This window comes from Eumetopias jubatus, unplaced genomic scaffold, assembly GCF_037043125.1.
Source record: "Eumetopias jubatus isolate StellerSeaLion01/CBP00866 unplaced genomic scaffold, mEumJub1_p1.0 scaffold_17, whole genome shotgun sequence".
In the NCBI taxonomy this organism is placed as follows: Eukaryota; Metazoa; Chordata; class Mammalia; order Carnivora; family Otariidae; genus Eumetopias; species Eumetopias jubatus.
Window position 1 is genome coordinate 66562647 of NW_028274823.1, and position 18613 is coordinate 66581259.

At 44.1% G+C, this 18613-nt stretch overlaps 1 protein-coding gene across 2 annotated transcripts in view; it reads left to right on the top strand.

The window, feature by feature from the left end:
* RHOBTB1 (Rho related BTB domain containing 1) overlaps positions 1-9476 on the top strand; it is a 63127-nt gene extending 53651 nt beyond the window's left edge. For both annotated transcript variants that reach the window (XM_028124002.1, XM_028124003.1), the window contains 4 exons: positions 2533-2683; positions 5729-5817; positions 8401-8506; positions 9045-9476. In XM_028124002.1, the coding sequence (XP_027979803.1) occupies positions 2533-2683; positions 5729-5817; positions 8401-8506; positions 9045-9214 (516 nt within the window). In that variant the 3' untranslated portion in view covers positions 9215-9476. The remainder of the gene's footprint in view (positions 1-2532; positions 2684-5728; positions 5818-8400; positions 8507-9044) is intronic.
* The last annotated feature ends 9137 nt before the right edge of the window (positions 9477-18613 follow it).

An 18613-nucleotide genomic window follows, 5' to 3' on the forward strand; every position in this document is an offset into this window, starting at 1 on the left:
AAAAGGTGCAGGTTCCGAACGTGCTTTTAGTTTATTCTCATTCGCTCTAAGGGTCCCGAGCATTCTTTGCCCAACAAAGCCATCGCTTCAGAAAACTGTTAGCATCGTGTTATGCAAGAAGGAGAAAGCAGGTCATGGATGATTACAAATGTCAGAACATGCCGAAGACATTGGAAGTATTGGGGTAGGGCTGCTTACAGGAATCTGTCATCTCCTGCTGCCAGAAATAATTTCTTTTCACTTAGGAAGTTCATTTTATCGTGACTTAGAACACACTCTTACCAAAAAATGCTAAGGTAATCCAAATATCTTCAAAAACCAGAGTCTCAGTGAAGAAGAAAAAGCTGTAGGTATCACCTCTTCCAAATAACGCCCAGATAATGCATGAGGACACCGAGGATCAGAGAGGGTGAACGATTTGCCAGAGGTCACACTCATTTTAGTGACAAACCCCTGGGCCTGCACCAGCCTCTTGCCTTGTCCTCCAAGCCACTATTTTCCAAAACATCAGGTATCCCCGTAGCTGAGAGCAGGGCTTCGTAGAAAGCTCTGGCACTGTTTACATTTATGATCCCTAATTCTTTATAGCACTTAGGACTTTGTAAAATGTATATGCTTTCACTATCAAAATGGTCCAAATTTTCAAGTTTCACAACTTCAATTATCTAGAAAACTGTGCGAATCCAGACCCGATCTGTATAAGATAAATGCACGTATGTGTCAACATGTATGTACGTAAGCATATACGCAAGTATAACTGATGTTAGATTCACTGGAACAGCAATTAATTACAATACAATGGCTTATTTTCAAATAACATCAGTAACAGTTTCTACTTGCCAAGTTGTATCTGTTGCTGTGCTAGAAACTCGAAAGATGACACTTGTCAAATCCTTGATGGTAATGACCCATGCAGCTTATTTACCAGATCATAATTGTTATCATCGACTATGTCCGAAAGAGGGGTGGGTGTATAATTTTCTTACTATTTCTGGGAAGGTCTGGGGGGGGCCTTCCCTTTGATACAGTAGGAGAAAGTTCTGTCTGCCAGGATATTCTGTCTGAGGTGGCTGGTGGCTGTGCAGGAGGATGGTACAAGTTGCTATCGCTTAAATGAATCTGGAACCACGACACCAGAACGCATTGGCCATGAGCCCCATGTCGATTGTGGCGGTAATATATACATAAAGGGAAAGATGAGATATATAATGCAGATGTAATCGTGTAATAGAGGTATAATCACATATTGTATCTTTATATGGTGTACAGAGGTCTATTAAGTACCAGAAATAGGCAGTTAATAACTGTTCATCCTTTTGAACTTAGAAATCTAATGCTTAAGAACTGTTAGTGAAATATGGTACTTAATTGTACTGTGACCCAAACCTTAGCTTCCTTGCCATGAAGGGTTTCTTGTACTGCACAGCGGTTCTGAGCATAGAATTATACTCCCTAGGTTCAAAGCCCAGTCACTTACTAGCTCCATGACCTTGGATAGGGGCCTTACTATACTCCATGAACCTCAATTTCCTTACCTGTAAAATGGCAAAAATAATAGTTTTTTCCTCCTAGGGAGAATATAAGGATCAGATTAGATACTGCGTGTGGGAAGCTTAGCACATGACCGCATGTGAAGGAGGCCTTCCATTAAGGTTAATTTTTATCACCATCATCATGCCTGGAGTCAAAGGCAATGGTGCTGTTCTGTCCTATACCAGGACCCAACCTGTGGGGTTAGTTTGAGTGTGTGCTGCTGTGCCGTGTACATCCTCACTGGTCCCTGCCCTGGCTCTCTAGCAAACCCTAGCAGGTATCAATATTGGCAAGAACTACAGGTGCTCAGGAGGTCTCGAGATTAGGTGACTCCTACAAAGGAGAGTTTACCAGACCCAACCAACTGTTCCCCACATGTCCCAGGTAAGGACTTCTCTGGATTCTCTGAATCTACTGATAACCTGATAATGTTCCAATAATTTTGAATCTGTGTGGTTGTGCCATAGGAAAAATAATGAAGTGTGTATATTGTGTTTGCATATATTGATAGAATGTTGGAATCATGGACCAGTCACTGTGGCAACGAGGGTGGTTGCTCATCCTCTGTTTTGACATCTTAGAGAGCGGGGCTCTATCGTGTGTCAGCAACAGTGTGGTTTGCAGCTACCCCCCACACCTGTCATGTTGCTGGGAGATTTCTTTCCCCACAATAGAGTATTAGAAAGTACTTGGTGAGGAGAGCCCATAATGTCATCATACATTTACAGACCATTTGTCTGATTTATAAGTCCAAATAGCCATTTAAAAATTCCAAATCAGGCTTTGTCAGGCAGCGTGGCCCACTCCTTTGTCATCTACAAATCAAACTGTTACGTTTGAAGCAATAAATAGCGAATGACTTCTACGCTCGGCCTCAAAGCAGGTATCCCAGACTTGCCAATATCAAATTGTATGGTTGGGTTATTTATAAGCAGTATAGCCTGGAAATGCACCCACTGCTTTCTTCAGCAGAACTTAGCTTTTCAAATAACATTTCAGGTATATCTCCCGAACATAAACAAGATGTCAATGCAAGCGGTATTGGATTATCTTTATACCAAGCAGTTGTCACCTAACTTGGACCTGGACCCACTGGAATTAATTGCCTTGGCAAACAGATTTTGCCTGCCACACTTGGTTGCACTTGCAGGTAAGTCTGATGACTCAGGGTCATGCAGGGTCTGACTGTCAAATTTATCAAAATCACATTTAAGCAAAAATAACATTTCCAGGGAATAAAAATTAAATTTTTATCACCCAGTATAGGACTGTCTTGTGCAGGGTGATAATAAGTAGATCAAATGGGGGCGCCTGGGTGGCTCAGTTGGTTAAGCCACTGCCTTCATCAGGTCATGATCCTGGAGTCCCGGGATCAAGTCCCGCATCGGGCTCCCTGCTCAGCGGGGAGCCTACTTCACCCTCTGACGCTCCCCTTTCTCATGCTCTCTCTCTCTATCTCATTCTCTCTTTCAAATGAATAAATAAAAATCTTTAAAAAAAATAAGTAGATCAAATATATCAGATAGCCCAGTTCAATTCCACAAATATTTCTTAAGCACCTACCTTGTGGTAGACCGTGTAGGGGGACACAATTATCAAGATGAGTGATGCGTGATCCCAGCCCTTGAGACCCAAGCTCTATGCACTCTGCCTCATTTGTGGACCGTGGGATTGGAAATAAAACTGTTGTGTCCACATTATTCCCCTGATGTGTGCTCAGACACAGTCTTTAAGAAAGAGCAGTAGGAGGCCATGGTGAAGAACATAGGCTGCAGAGCCAGACTGCTCGGGTTCAGATCCTGACTCCACCATTTACTGGCTAGATGACTTCACACTTCACCACTCTGTGTCTGCTCTCTCTCTTTAGCATGGGGATCATGTTATTCTCCCGTAGAGTTATTACAAAGATTAAGGAGTTAAGATATATATAAAGTTCTCAGAACAGTGTCTGGCACCTAGTAAGCATTATGTAAGTGGTTTTTTTAAAGCTATTTTAGAAAATGTTCTGACATTGTCAAGAGCATTTTGGGAGAAAGAAGAAAGGGGGACTTGGCTTCACTTCCCAAAATCATTTCTGGATTTGTTCAGTTGTTAGGCTGAAGCAGGTCTAAATAGGATACGTGTATTATTCACATACCTGTTTCCTAAATGTAAACCTTCAGCTTCATTCACAAGAGGGGTCAGTTAGCAATCTGGGTGTTTGTCACTGCATTAGCTGACTCCTGTGAGCCGTGAGAGCAGAAATAGTGACAGCTTTGTACACTGGCTTACTGTCCCCAGCACAGGGCAAAGTGCCTGAGCATATTAGCCTCCCAATAAATACCTGTTGAATCAGGAAGTGAATGAAAATGAATGTTTGAACAGACCAACAGGTCATATCTGCACTTCACTTTCTGGCAGGTGTCTTTGGAATAAAATGTGTTTCTCTGGACCCCACGTTTCTGCTATACTCAGCCAGCTGGAAACCCAAGCCCTCTCCTTGCCTTACTTCTTCCCCCCCGCCGGATAAAAAGAGAGAGATTGTTGAAGCACTGCTATTTTTTTAAAACCCGTTTTTAACCAACAACCCTGGAGCCACAGGTCCACAAGAGTGCCCTGCTTTTTAAATGTTACCTCTAGGAGGCTGCAGTGGGCAGTTCCTTTTTTCAAAGTATAGGTTCTGATCTGTGTGACTATTCAGTGTTTACAAGTAGGTATCCTTTGAGGATGAATTTGATTTTTTTTTTAAGTGGTCAAAAACAATTTGGAACCAAATCTGTTGAACAAGGTTTGTGATTAATCTTAAACTAGTGCCATTTTTGCTTAAATATGAAGTACGGTGACAAAAACTTGGGACTGACCTCTCTGTGAAAGGAACTGAATCAAAGAGAGGTTCTGGTGTGAACTGCAGACTTCTAAGCCTGTTTCCTTTTGTTATTAAATGCTACTATTACTGCTAGGATTAAATATACAGCTGCCTAAGATGATCCCTGTAATCATTTATAATGTTGGGTAAGTATAAGAGTGTTCAGAACATAGTTTTTAAAAATCAGTCTCTGGGGTAAGAATGTGTTGCAAGCCAACGTGTTAAATGAGTATCAAGAAATGTTGCTGTTACCTAAAATCAAAAAGCCTGATGACTTCTTCGGAAAATGTATTTCCAAGTAGTTCTTTGTCCATCCAACTGATGAAAGTTGTGCCAAAGAAACCATTCCCATCTAGATATCGTATTGACCAGATAGAGACATGTTGACTACCAAGTGCGTAGAACAGAAGGTAAGCAGGGTTGGGACAGTTTACTGGATTAGAAGAACAGATGCAATGCTGGAGATGAAAAGAGTACCTCAACCTCAGGGAGCTAGGGGTGTCGGCCCAGATTGTACCCACATGCGTCAGTCCCAAAGGCAGGGGACGGCCCAAGCAGAGGCAGGAGACCACTCCATCTCAGAATCACAATTTAGATCCAACTTAGAAGCCTTGGGCACAGCTCCCAGGCAGAAATGGCTCTCCCAGCTAGATTTTTGTTACTTCCAGTTGAAGGTTCCCCCCCAGTCGTTAGAATCTAACAGGCTGAACAATATGTCACCCATCTGCAGCTGTTGAGAAAGACATCTGCATTCACATTTTTAATTCCCCATATGGATTCATTCCTGTTACTCAGTCCTTCCACTTTCAGAGATTATTGAGAATTGGAGTGATATGAGCGGGGAAACTGTCAAACAGGAAGATACTAGAGAGTCTAGAGGATTCTAGGAAGGCACTGGACAATCCAGAGCAGCACTATCCAATAGAACTGTCTGCAGTGGTGTAAATGTTCTGTGTCTGTGTTGCCCAATACACGTGTAGCTCTTGAGCACTTTGGTGTGACTAGTGTGGCTGAGGGTGTGAATTTTTAATTTTATTTCATTTCAATTTAAGTTTCAGTCGGCTCACCTGGCCAGTAGTCACCATACTGGACACTGAAGGTCTTGAGGACTCTAGCTATTTCAGAAGTGCAAACAAGTGTCCCGGAGTGGTTGGTGCGATGGCCAGAGACCAGAACTCCCCATGCTGAAAGGCCAACCATCACAGTGGGCCCTGAGTTCAGTTCGGATGACTGCCAGAGCTGTGTCCCATATTCCTCTCCTCTTAGGTGGTCCCAGTCCTGACTCTCTAAGTGAGATGTCTGGCTTGCAAGGGTATGGTTCAACTTTCTCCCGTTCTCTCTCTTCCCCAGAGCAGTATGCTGTCCAGGAGCTGACCAAGGCCGCGATGAGTGGCGTGGGCATTGACGGGGAAGTGCTCTCGTATTTGGAATTGGCCCAGGTTTGTAACAATTTGCCTTTCACCTTTTAAGTGTGTTCAACCAGTTCATTTAATGCTGATCAAACATTCCGCTGTTGCATCTGTCTAAATAAAGATGTCACCACTGAGTCACAGAGGGCCCTGTGTACACTGAGAAGATCTGAGAGTTTCACGTTTCATGCACCATTCCCCCTGCTGGGCTTCGTTTGAGAAAACAACATGGACCCTACCCCACGCCAGCCCCATTGTCCCCCGAGGCACCAGCTTCACATGTGGGAGAACAAGTTGGGGCATGATAGGGGAAGGTTCTGTCTCTCCTTGTTTGAATTCTTGGACACATATTGGCCAAGATCAGACGGTTTCTAGAACTCCATGAAGCGCGGTAATGCCCCACATCTCACTGCAGCTTTCCTGGGGTTTTCCAGAATCAGTATTTGTTAATATCAATATTGTGATTCCATAATCCCCGTACACACTTGCAACTCTTCCAGAGAGGCCCCGAGATCCAGCTTCAGCTTTGTCCCGAATGACTTACACAAGGCACAAACCTAAACTCTGCCTCTGTTTCCTTATCTGTAAGGAATGGGGTTGATAATTCACATCCTATCAACCTTACAGATTATTTTGAGAATCAAGTGGGAGAGAATGTTCAAGAACGGGCAGCGAAGAGTAGAACCCTGTGGCATGTGTGGGATGCTTCGTCCCTGGCATAGACTGACTGACACTGAGTTTACACTCTGAAGGAACGAAGAAGACATTCTTAGGTCCTTTCTTCAGCCAATTGGGTTCAGTTTTCTTTGTTCCCTCTCTGTTAGGGCCGAGGTTTACCAAGCCTTAGGTCAGGTGATTTGAATAGCTCTTTCTCAATCAAGGGAGAGGAGGCGGTTTCAGGGAGAGGAGGGAGGCAAGCAGCAGGTCAAGTTGCACAGGAACGGTTCGCATTCAAAAGGGGAAAAGGCAGAATCAGACTTTACAGCAACCTCCTGGTTTGGACTTATGCAACGAGTGTTTGTGGTTTTCTCCCCACACATCCAGCACCGCCCTAGACAAAAGGACACGTGGATATAAATGGCAGATTCTCTGCCCTCGGGGCAATCATAGACAGTGAGAGAAATAGACAGAAGCCCACGTTATTAAAATCCAGCGTGAAAAATAGCCTAATAGAGGTTACAGTGAAAACGCAGAACGGTCATCTGTTGCAGTAGGATCAGCAAGGTCCCACCAAAATGGGTTGTCCACACTTGGAGTTTGAGGTCTCTCGAAATAGGTCCAGGGCACAGTTTATGACTTGTGCTCTCTCTAGTAAGTACTCCTCCTGGAGAAAAATGTAACGGCCCAGCACTGCATATAGAGCCAGTCTACTTGAGGTAGTGATTTGCAGTTGTGTCTGTTTGCTCTGGGTCCCTGCCCTGACAAGCCTCGGCAGGAAGAGTTTAGGCTGGAGCCTCCCATACCGTAGCTCACTCATGAGACCCTCGCCTAGTGGCATGCTGGGTTTATTTAACCATCAGTGTGCAGACAGGTGGCACCCGATCTGTTGCATTTTCCAGTGTCCAGGGTATAAACACCCCCACCTGACCAATTCTAACAATGTGAAATTGCTGACCTCGGAGTAGGGAAGAAATGTGCACCGTTGACGCTCTTGGGCAGGTCCAAGCCAACTCCAGGACCCCGGTGCCCGAGTCTTACTTTCAGAAAGAAATCTGATCTCAAGAGAAGTTGGAAGCACCAGCAAAAATGGTCTATAATGTTGGGTTTGCAACTCTCAGAGTTTCTTGAGTTATTTTCTGGGGACGTCGGCTTTTATACGGGCCCTCGTTCATGGCAGAGATGTGGGCCCCCAAGGGAGCACCCTGTAGGGTTTCAGGGTTTCGCCTGATCAAAGACACCTCAAGACCCACAAACTGAATGGATAGCTGAGGACACGGACAAAGTGTGGGGTGGGGGGAGACTTGCCAAACTTGGGTAGGAATGGGGAGGTGACTGTGGCATTTTGAGCACCAAGTCTGTTTTGGTCACAGCTACTTCAGCTGCTCCATCCCCCCGAGCATCTGCTCAGAAAGGAGACGCTGTGGAGTGTCGGGTCCCTGCCACTCTGCCCACACCGCCCGCTCTTCTTATGTAACCAAAGGACAGGTACAGGACAGTCACACATTCCTCAGTCTCCTCTTTCAGATCTTTGGCCCCAGCGAGGCGAGCTCTGACCTGCGACACGGAGTGCTCTGTGGCTGAGGCTTCCTTAACCAGAGTCCATGTCACTGCTCTGCTGCCGGCTGGCACCTTCCAGAGGCCACAGTCATGAGTCACTAGCGGGCCAGTGGCGGGGGAGGCTGGGTGGCGAGGGGTGCTTTCAGTTCCTGATCTGATACCGGTGATTATTTTTGGTGCACCTGTCACAGGGGTAAGGAAGGGGTGTGCCAAGCGCTATATTGGGCTGGCGTCGGCACCGTAGCCAAAGTCAAAACACTGTAGTCAAAACAAGAGGTTTACCGAATCAGTCACGCGGGCCCCTTATCTCTGTCACCCCTATGGTGGCTGACGATTTCTCTGTGGCCCCACTTTAGAAAGTAGAGTCTGACACCCTTTTTGGTCACTTCCCTGTAGTTCCACAATGCCCACCAGTTGGCCGCCTGGTGTTTGCACCACATCTGCACCAACTACAACAGCGTGTGTTCCAAGTTCCGCAAGGAGATCAAATCGAAATCCGCAGGTGAGAACACATGTTCCCATTGGTCCGGTTCTCATCGCCTCTGACTGCATTGTTGACCCTCTGTGCCCTTGAGCACAGGCCCCAGGCAGCTCCAGGAGAAGTCCTTGTGATTGGCTGGCGGTCACATGCCGTGACACAACACAAGGAATTGTGGGGCAGGAATCCTCTTTGAAGAACTTCATGCTTGGGAGATTTGCGTGGAGCGGGGTCCGGGGTTCCCTGCCGCAGAGCACGCAAGGGGGGTGGGCTCACCCTTGTCTAGGGAGGCATGCCGAGGAGCAAGCTTCCGCTCGGAAACCAGGTGGTCCTGGGTTCAGGTTCTCCGTGCCCAGCTACTTCAGGCAAGTGATTCTAACTCTCGAAACCTGAGTGTCCCAATCTGCAAATGGTCGTACCGCTGATCCCTAATCCCCACACACCGGGTTGTTGGGAGGATGTAGAAGGGAGCATATACGAGAAGCACGGGGCACAAAACCTAGAATATAGAAGCCCTCGACGGACGCAGCGGGTCTCATCATCTGCACCTTTCCTTCACCAGACAACCAGGAATATTTTGAGCGGCACCGCTGGCCCCCCGTGTGGTATCTGAAGGAAGAAGACCACTACCAGCGTGTGAAAAGGGAACGCGAGAAGGAAGATATTGCACTAAATAAACATCACTCAAGACGAAAGTGGTGCTTCTGGAATTCATCTCCAGCAGTTGCCTGAGGGGGAAGAGACAAAAATCAGTCATCTGACACACCACTTTTAAAAGCACTACTGTAAAATTAGTCTTATTATTAGAGATAAGTCGTAGTTCAGGTTTCAGGCACTGATCTTCCTCCACTGTTGTGCATTTATCTTTGTCGGGATCAAAGCACAAGCTCCCCATCCATGAGCCTGGACAAAAAAGGGAAGTCAATGCTCACTGCATTCCTTAAACTTATATGTATATTTTTTGTTAGAAGGCTTAATAAACTTTAGTCCGTTACTTCGTTTCTTTTTATACCAAGGAAAAAAAAATCCAGCTTTCATGTTTCAAAGTCCAAATTGGAAAATATTTTTATATGGTCTCTTGTATTTTGTTGAAATGAAAATACTATGTATTACTTTATTTTACAGGCCACAAATTAACCATGAAGTCGCCCTGTGATTCTCTTGGCCCACATGACCACCAGGCATTATTGCATGATTAGAGGGTTATCCTCTGGTTGTGAAGTACAGGGTTGGAATGAAATTCCCCCAAGTGCAAGTTAGAGAGTGTTTAATCTTTGTTCTGCCGAATAACACTGGTATAATTACCAAGTCAACTCCAAGAATGTGTATTTACAATATTTGCTGTGTAAGTGCTAGTAATTATATGGTTATATGGTTATATGTGCCATGTAAAATACAGTGATACCAAGTCTTCTGTTGTTTAAAATGTCCAGATTCAAAAGGATAATCTTTATAATCATTAGAAGGGCTTATTCAGTCCCAGCATTATCCAGGGCAAACCCACCGGTGGACCTGAACACAAAAGATACCGTAAGAGCATTGGTGTTTGGGTGGCTGTGTGAGGGTTTGTGTCTCTCCGTGTTCCTGGATCTTGCCATGCTTCTGCGTGCAGATTCTTCAAAGACTTGAACTGAGATGGGCAAGGGAAGGGATCCCCAGCCTTTGTCTCATCGTCTGCAGGCTCGTCACATCTCACCCACAGAAACAGGCTTCCTCAGGTCTCTCACCTGCAGCCAACTTCACTTTGTAAGACACGCATTTTTAACTCTTCCCAGGGAAAATTCAGGCCGCTGGAGGAGTGGGCTGAGGCAGACCACCCACCCCTGCTGAAGGTCAGCAGGGCCTGTGAAGGCACAAAGCTGGAGGCTGGGTCGTCTGGGGTCCCTGCATTCTCCAACACAGACAGGAATCTTATTCCAAGAGTCTAGGAAATGGTGCTATTGTTGAGTTAGTCCTGACCCTTTGTCATTCTGAGTTTTCAGTGTTAAAATAGAAAGTATTGAGCAGGGGAGCTTTGGAGAGGCAGTCAGTCCTTGCTTCTCTGTACATTAAAATGTTACAGCACTCATACGGAGCATTTTAAGGTCACAGCGCCATACCCGCCGTGGGATGTGGCATGGCGGTGGCGGGGGCTTATTTTGTTGGGAGGTCAACTTACTGATGCTAAAGGCTGTTGATTTTTTTTCCTAGCTTTCAGAAGTTGGAAAAGAGACAGTTGAGTCCAAACCCCAGTGTTGAAAACCATATGCATTTGAAAATCTATCCAGATTACAGATGGACATTTATTCCTGGCTGTGGATACACACCAGATCCAAGAGTTTGGAGAGGCCCAGGAATGCCTCACCCTCTCATGACAAAGGAGAGGGCGATAGAGTAGAAATGGATGGTTGTAAATGCATCTACTTTAAGTTTTGGTCAGTAGGGTTGTAAATCATTAGCAGAAGGAGAAAGGAGACAAAATGAAAGGATAAATGTCAAGACTCAGGAAGAATTGACATATCCCATCATAAAATGGTAGAAGTTGAGTTTTTAGCGAGTGGTCAGAGTCGAATTTATACAACCAAAGTTCCCATGTGATTGTAATCTTGCCAAAACATAATGGACATATAAATGAACCTGGGGTATAAGCAATAATATCCACTAGTGTTTGTTATCAGCTACTGTAACCAAGTGGCTGGTTCATTTGGTTGATGCTGACTATGGCCTTTAACCATGGTGGTTTGTTTCGTGTTTTTTATTTCACAAAAACCCAATAAAATTGTTTAGCTATAAAATGCCTCCTTTTTTTTTTTTAAGGACTACCAAAATATCATGTGTGTGACTTAAATAGCTTTTTCTGAAAACCATCAAAACCGTAAAGGTGCTGGGTCATGGGGGCTGTGTATGCTTCCATAACAAGGCCGCTTCAATGACTTTCATCTCTGTTTTCAGTTCGGCCAGCAGAGTTTCCAGTGCCACCATATACAGGAGGGATCTGGCTTTTTGCTCTTGGAGAATAACAGTTATGTCATTACATATGGTAGAACATTGGAAAAAACAGAAATGGTGTCTGTAGTCTAAGGACTTCTTATAATCTTGGTTTTGGACAGTTCTGCCAGCAATGGAGTGAAAGGTTGCATCGTGGGCTCATGAAGTCAATTTTTTCTTTAGAAGCAGATCTAAGAAGGATTTTGGGGAAATCTGCAACAATTTCTGAACTTCTAGGTAGCATACTCTTTACCCAAACTCAGGGGGAAGAAGGGTCTCCAAGCAGATCTCACCGGAGCACTCCTCTGAGTGGCATATTCCCTATAACTCCATGGAAGGGGGTTGACAACTATACAAAATAACTGCAGAGAAAAGACCGTGAGATTTCCAACACCTTCCCACACCTTTCAGAGGTGGGTGGTCCAAATCATGGCACTGCTTACATAATGCATACCTATAGCAAGCACTGGTCTAAATTTCTCCCAAAGCAATGCCTGGCAAATCATCAAAGATTTCAGTAACCCTGCAATGGCATTATAGGAACCATAAATCCTACTGGTTTCAAGGTAACTCAAGTATTTTCCTTATGGACACTCAAAAGCAGGAATCCAATGTTTCTAAGAATTTTTTTCACACTTGCTTCCATTGTACGGTATATCAGTTGAATTTCATCACTGTGACATTCACTTCTACTAGTCAGAGGAAAAAATGAAATGAATCCTGAGTTTGGAAACTATGAGCGCAGCATTTCGGAAATGAAAGATCTTCTGCAAATTAAAGATTTACCAGGCTTTTTCTTAAATTGGGTATTTCTTTAATCAAATACCCTAATTGGATACAAGTGGACAAATAGCAATAACTCCTCTTCCCATTATAGAATGTGACCAATGCATAAAAAATATAGAGTTAAAAGTTAGCCAAGGAGAATGTGTTTGGGTTAGATTGTGTGTAAGTAAGGAAGAAGCAATGCAACAAAGGGGTGGGGGGGAAGCTAAGGACAACTTAAAAAAAGAAAGAAAAGAACCAGAAAGATGACTGACGAAAGCCATAGAGGTCGCATTAAGCATTCCGAGATACAGATGTCGTCTCTTTCTTCCAAAAGGCTAACTTCTGACATAACTCTATCTCTCATGATTTAATTTGTTTTCAGAGGAAGACTTTGCTGTCTTGAATTTCAAATTAGAAGGCAGGCAATGTAGGGGACCCTGGGTGGCTCAGTTAGTTGTGTCCAACTCTTGATGTTGGCTCAGGTCTTGATCTCAAGGTCATGAGTTCAAGCCCCGCATCGGGATCCCAGCGTGGAGCCTACATTAAAAAAAGGGGGGGGGGGGGAGGTGATGTATGCAGCAGGAAAAGGCACTGTGACCTGGAAAGGCAACCCTTCTGGAAAAGCTGTGCTGATTCCCTCTGGCTGGATTCGAAAATTCTCTCATGCTGGTAGCACATTTAAATGGGGTGTTTTTACTTAAGCAACACAGATGCATGGTTTTTCCCTGGGCTCCTGTACAGGTGCCTCACCAGTTAGATATCATCAGATTATACTCTACAAAATATGGAAATAATTTAGGAGCAGTAACTCGGGTGGAAACCAGTCAATCATGTGGCTGCACAACCACAGGCATGAAAGTGGTAGAAACAACGGAGAGACATGAAGTAATTTGTCAGCCATCACTCCTGTTGCTTACCAAAATTTCTGGGTCACTCGATATCCAGCAGAATGCAGATGTAATGAGGGGTACCCAAATGTGGCCCCATGGAAGGAGTATTTGAATTCTTTGAGTCTGAATACATTCTCAATCCCAAAGACCGGAATTGTTCGATTTTTCAGGCAATCAATGAGGAAAGAACTTGATTCACTTCTCTCTGCTCGGACACCCACTGTGCAAATAAATAAAGGAAACCTCATTTAAAATGGAGTCGGGATGAATGGATAAAGAAGATGTGATACACACACGCACACACACACATATGTATACACAATGGAATATTACTCAGCCATCAAAAAAATGAAATCTTGCCATTTGCAGCCACACGGATGGAACTAGAAGGTATTATGCTAAGTGAAATAAGTCAATCAGAGAAAGACAGTTACATGATTTCACTCACATGTGGAATTTAAGAAACAAAACAGAGGCGCATAGAGGAAGGGAGGGTAAAATAAAACAACGTAATCAGAGAGGGAGACAAACTATAAGAGGCTCTTAACCATAGGAAACAAACTAAGGAATGATGAAGGGGAAAGGGTGGGCGTATGGGATTAACTGGGTGATGGACATTAAGGAGGGCACTTGATGGAATGAGCACTGGGTGTTGTATGCCACTGATGAATCACTGAACTCTACCTCTGAAACTCAATAATAAAAAATAAAATGGAGTCAGGGAAGCAGGGGGTACAGCCTCCATAAAAAACAGAAAGAACTATCTTGACAGGAGGACATTTTTAACATAGGAATTTCATCTCCCCCTTTTAAGAAAAACAAGCAAGATCCCTCTCTGCCCCAGCAACAATGCACTAACCTCCCACTTGTAGCCAATGAGAAACCACCACAACCTTAAATTCGTGGTGTTCTCCAGTGAATTGTTTAAAACAAGGCTCTTCAGGGGCACCTGGGCGACGCAGTCGGTTGAGCATCCGACTCTTGGTTTTAGCTCCGGTGCTGATCTCAGGGTCATGAGATCAAGCCCTAAGGTGGGCTCTACGCTTAGTGCGGAGTCCACTTGGGTGACGCAGTCGGTTGAGCATCCGACTCTTGGTTTTAGCTCCGGTGCTGATCTCAGGGTCATGAGATCAAGCCCTAAGGTGGGCTCTACGCTTAGTGCGGAGTCCACCTGAGGTTCTCTCTCCTTCTCCCTCTGCTCGTCCCACTTGTGCGCTCTCTCTTTCTCTCCCCCAAAGTAAACAAATCTTTTAATAAATGAACAAATAAAACAACACTCTTCAATTTCCTCCTAAAACCTAAGAAAAGATGACTTTTCCTTGGTCTCTTCCGACTTGCCTATGGTTCCTCACAGCTTGCATGTGCCAAACTGCAACTCTGCTATTCCTGAATAAACTCATTTTGCTAATAAAATCACTGGCTGTTTTATTTTTAAGGTTGACACAACCAAAGTTTGGACATGTTTTTTAATTCCCTCCCAAATTAATAAAATGAAACATCCCTTTGATTTGATGATTCATGGTAGTTCCAGTCAGAGTGGGTATTTACCCAGGGGCTGTTCAGCTTAAATTGTTGTTGTTGTTGTTAAGCTTAACTTTTGTGTGAAAAGATCCACAGCCTCTCTAAGCTTTGGTCATCTAAAACACAGGAATGGCTTGCACAGAGTTTTTGGTGCAGATTAAATGAGGCGATTTAAGTAAGGCACTTGGCACAGCACCTGGTGTATAGTAAGCACTCAGTATATGAACCTGTGACCATCGAGGTAAGCAATCTGGGAGAGGACAACACCGTGTGTTACAGGATAGAACAAGGTGGGCTTTTCCTCATTCCTCTTAAAACAAGTGCCCACCTTGTTGCTTAATGCTTCATGACAGTGATTTAAAAACTAGAAAATAAGAATAAGACGAACAAAAATTAGAAAATAAGAGCTATGGAAAAGTAAAAGAAAAAAAACAAGCTGGAGCGAAAAGGCAGGTGGTCACGGACGAGGGTGCAGCACTTCTCAAGAGGCTTCCCCCTCTGTGGGGCACCCCGTCTCTGTGGAATAAGGGCGGCACCACCCCAAGGCCAAACTTGGCTGAGCCTCTGATTCATTTGGAGCACTTTCTTTTTCATTTCTCCCAGTCATTTTTTTTTTCTTGTTTTTGGATGCAAAGATTTCTGGTTAACCAGGCTCCTCAATGCCCCTGAGGGTTTAAGCATTATCAGCTTCAGTCCCTCCTTCTTCCATAATATCCAGTCCCAGAACAGGTTCAATATATGTCTTTACATGTGTGGCTATCCTTATATACAGTGTTGTTTCAGGCATGTGATCATTACATAATACATTTCATTGATCTGCACACCGTAGCCCCAGAACCCTGTGCATCCAGTCCTGTGCTTCCTGGGGCTGCATCCACATGTCATCTCCAATCCCACTGCTGATGAGAACACTAGTCACTTCTCACTCCCTGGCACTGCCAACGAGCCCCCTTGCACACACCCTGGGGTCGAGATCTAAAAAAAAAAAAACAGGTTCTAGGACTCACTCCTGATAGATGGAATCAAAGCCTCTGAGCTGATGGACATGTATGGGAACTCATTGGTGAGTGGACTGAGTGATGAAAATCCTTCCCTGCACTCAGTTGATACGATTCTAGAGAATTCAGGACTCAAAAAATCAGAAATGTTCCGACCCAGCCCAGAGCCTGACTGTCTGTCCTCTGGCCCATCAGAAGAGAAACGGGGCTTAACTCCCTGCCACCTGAGGGGCTTTACAAGGCTCTCCCGATGGTGGAAGTTGTTGCCTGCTGGGATGAGTTCATCAGTCCCCTCTTGCTCTGGCATTTTGTGTCATGTGACCCTCATGAATGGCAAGGAGACAAGATGGCTTCTCAAGAGCCCCTTGAGCACCAACATTCCCGGTGTTCTGCCTTTAAAGAATCCCTAGTGAGCTTGCATGCGCACTGAAGTTTGCCTTCTAATTTTATGTCACATGAAGTCTAAAGAAAGAGTAATGTGCCAGTACAAATTCAATAGATTGTTCAAACTGTTCTGGGAGACTTTCAAATTCTTTATGACTTGAATTCTCTGGAATCTATCGACTTGAATATGAGACTTCCCTTTTTCCTAGTTTCCCCACCCTGGGTGGTAAATCAAGAGCAACACCTCTTAATTCATCAGATGGAGGGTGTTCAAACCACTTATTTCTCCCCCAGCACTGCCCCCACTGGGATGTGAGCACTTCACTATCACCACTGCAAAAATAGCCTTTTATTCTATGGATCGCAGAGATTTCTCTAAAAATCAGTAGTCATAGTTAATGGCCAAATATTTGATATTTTCAACTCTTAGAGAAATGGGCTTAGCAATCTTTAATGATAATAATAATAATTTGGACTATCTCCCCAGCAAATTCTATACTGCTAGTTGCCCTTACTCTCATTTGCTTACATTTGTGTAGACAGCCTGGGTGGTGAGGCCTTGGTATGTTAAGATAACCTTTCACATGCTCTCTCAATCTTTTTCAAGTGTTTCATCATAATGCCATCACTTGAATTGATGTTCCAAGCCTTGGCACCAATCCACCAGAGTCCGAAAACTGCTGTGAGAGTCATAATAATAATAATTCACATTTTTGTATATATATTATGGCCAAGCACTATGATAAGTGCTTTACATACATTTGTCTCATTTAATTCTCACATTACCTTATGGGGACGGTAATGCGTTCCCCAGAAGCAGACCCTGAGATGAAGATTCACATTCAAGTGATTCACTTAGGAAGTGCCCTTAGGTGAGACCAACAAGAGAAAAGAAAGAAGGAGAGAGCTACAAAGCCAAGCGGGGACAGTTTCAGGTAGTCCCACCCTTAGCCTGATCGTAAGGCATGCCTGGAGTGTAAACTACCCCTCTTCCTTATTCCTGCAATGGTGGTCCAAGGCTAAGCGCCCTGGGCAAGGGAGGAGCAGGGGGTAAGTATAAACCCCTGACAATTTAAGGCTATCGGCCATTGGAGAATTGAGGGAAGTAGCTCCAGGAAGTCCTCCCATGAGAGGTAAGAAGGACTCAAGGGCATTGGGGAGGAGAACAGACTCATCTGCCTGCTAACCTCTATTTTGAAATTCTGAAAAACCACTTGGACAATTTAATGGGCACACTGATGGAAGTTTCATATGCTGGGGAGTAAATATGGATGAAAAGCTTTGCATCCTCTTTTTTCTGTGTCAGAAAGCTACTGAAATCATTTTGAAGAACATCAGTAGATAAATCCATCTCGATTAACTTGCCAAAATTAGGGAATCTCAAACATAATTATCCTCCCCAAAATGTACACAAGAACTTATTTGAAAGAACATCATTGATTTTCCCTACATTGTGCAAAACAAATTTAATAATTATTTACTTGAACCTAAACAAATATCTGCCACACAGCATTTATAGACTCCAGCAATTCTGGAAAAGGCCCAGGATGACAATTCTGATTCTCGCTCGATATCACTATCTTCTCCTCTCCCCACCCCCAAAGATTCAGTCCAGGAGAAATGATCACAGACTAGAGATTTAAGGTAGACTTTTACAATTTTTATATCAATATGAACTGCTTGATTTTCATGGCGTTCACTGCCTGATTTTTATTGCGCCTACCATAGGACCTGAGGTAAAGTCATCACCTACAGCCTAAACATTGGCATCTAGACCTGACTCCGAAGTTTAACAGAGCATTCCTCCAAATGCCCACGTGCTAAGCAACCCTTCCAGCTGCAGCCATAGGGCAGTGTCTCCCCCTGGATCATTGTTCTGGTTTTATTCCAACATTCTGTGGGGAAGAAAATGGTTTTATTGATCCATATATCTTCTTACAACTTACTGGGGTGGATGTATGAGAGGGGTAAATATCTGAGCTCATCCCATTGGCATACCTTTTTGTTTTCTTTTCTTTCCTTTCTTTTTTTTTTTTCTTTTACCTTTTTGTTTTCTGTTCATAGTTTGGGTTGTTTCTGATGGACACATGTATTGGTAACAGGGGTGGATGATGTCTCTATGTGTGACGGTAATTTCTGTTGAAACTAGCTCTTTCCAAAAAATGGTATTCACCCTCAGTTTCAATGAGGATGTTCTTATGCATGTCCTGAAGCAAAAATGATTGCATTCATAACCAATTAGGACATATCTCTCCTGTCTTAAAAACACTTGGCATGAGTGAGGCCCTCAGATGACAGCCATGAAAACATGCTTCTATTGAGAATGTCTTGACGCAAAATCCACCCAGAAAGTCAGGGCCTTCCAGGTTGAGGATTATTCCAGATCTCATTTCTCCTAAAACAGATCACCCATTCCCAGCAAAATCTGTCAACAGGGTCCCTTTGATCTTCAAGTCTGGAGGAATGCATTCCAGCTGTCACTTTTCCACTCCCCTTCTCACTTACCCCAAGCCTGATCCCTGCTTCTAGGCTTGGCCCTGTAGAAATTCCATTTGCCCCACATAATACCAAAAGCAAGCAGATGTTTACACTCCAGGCATCAG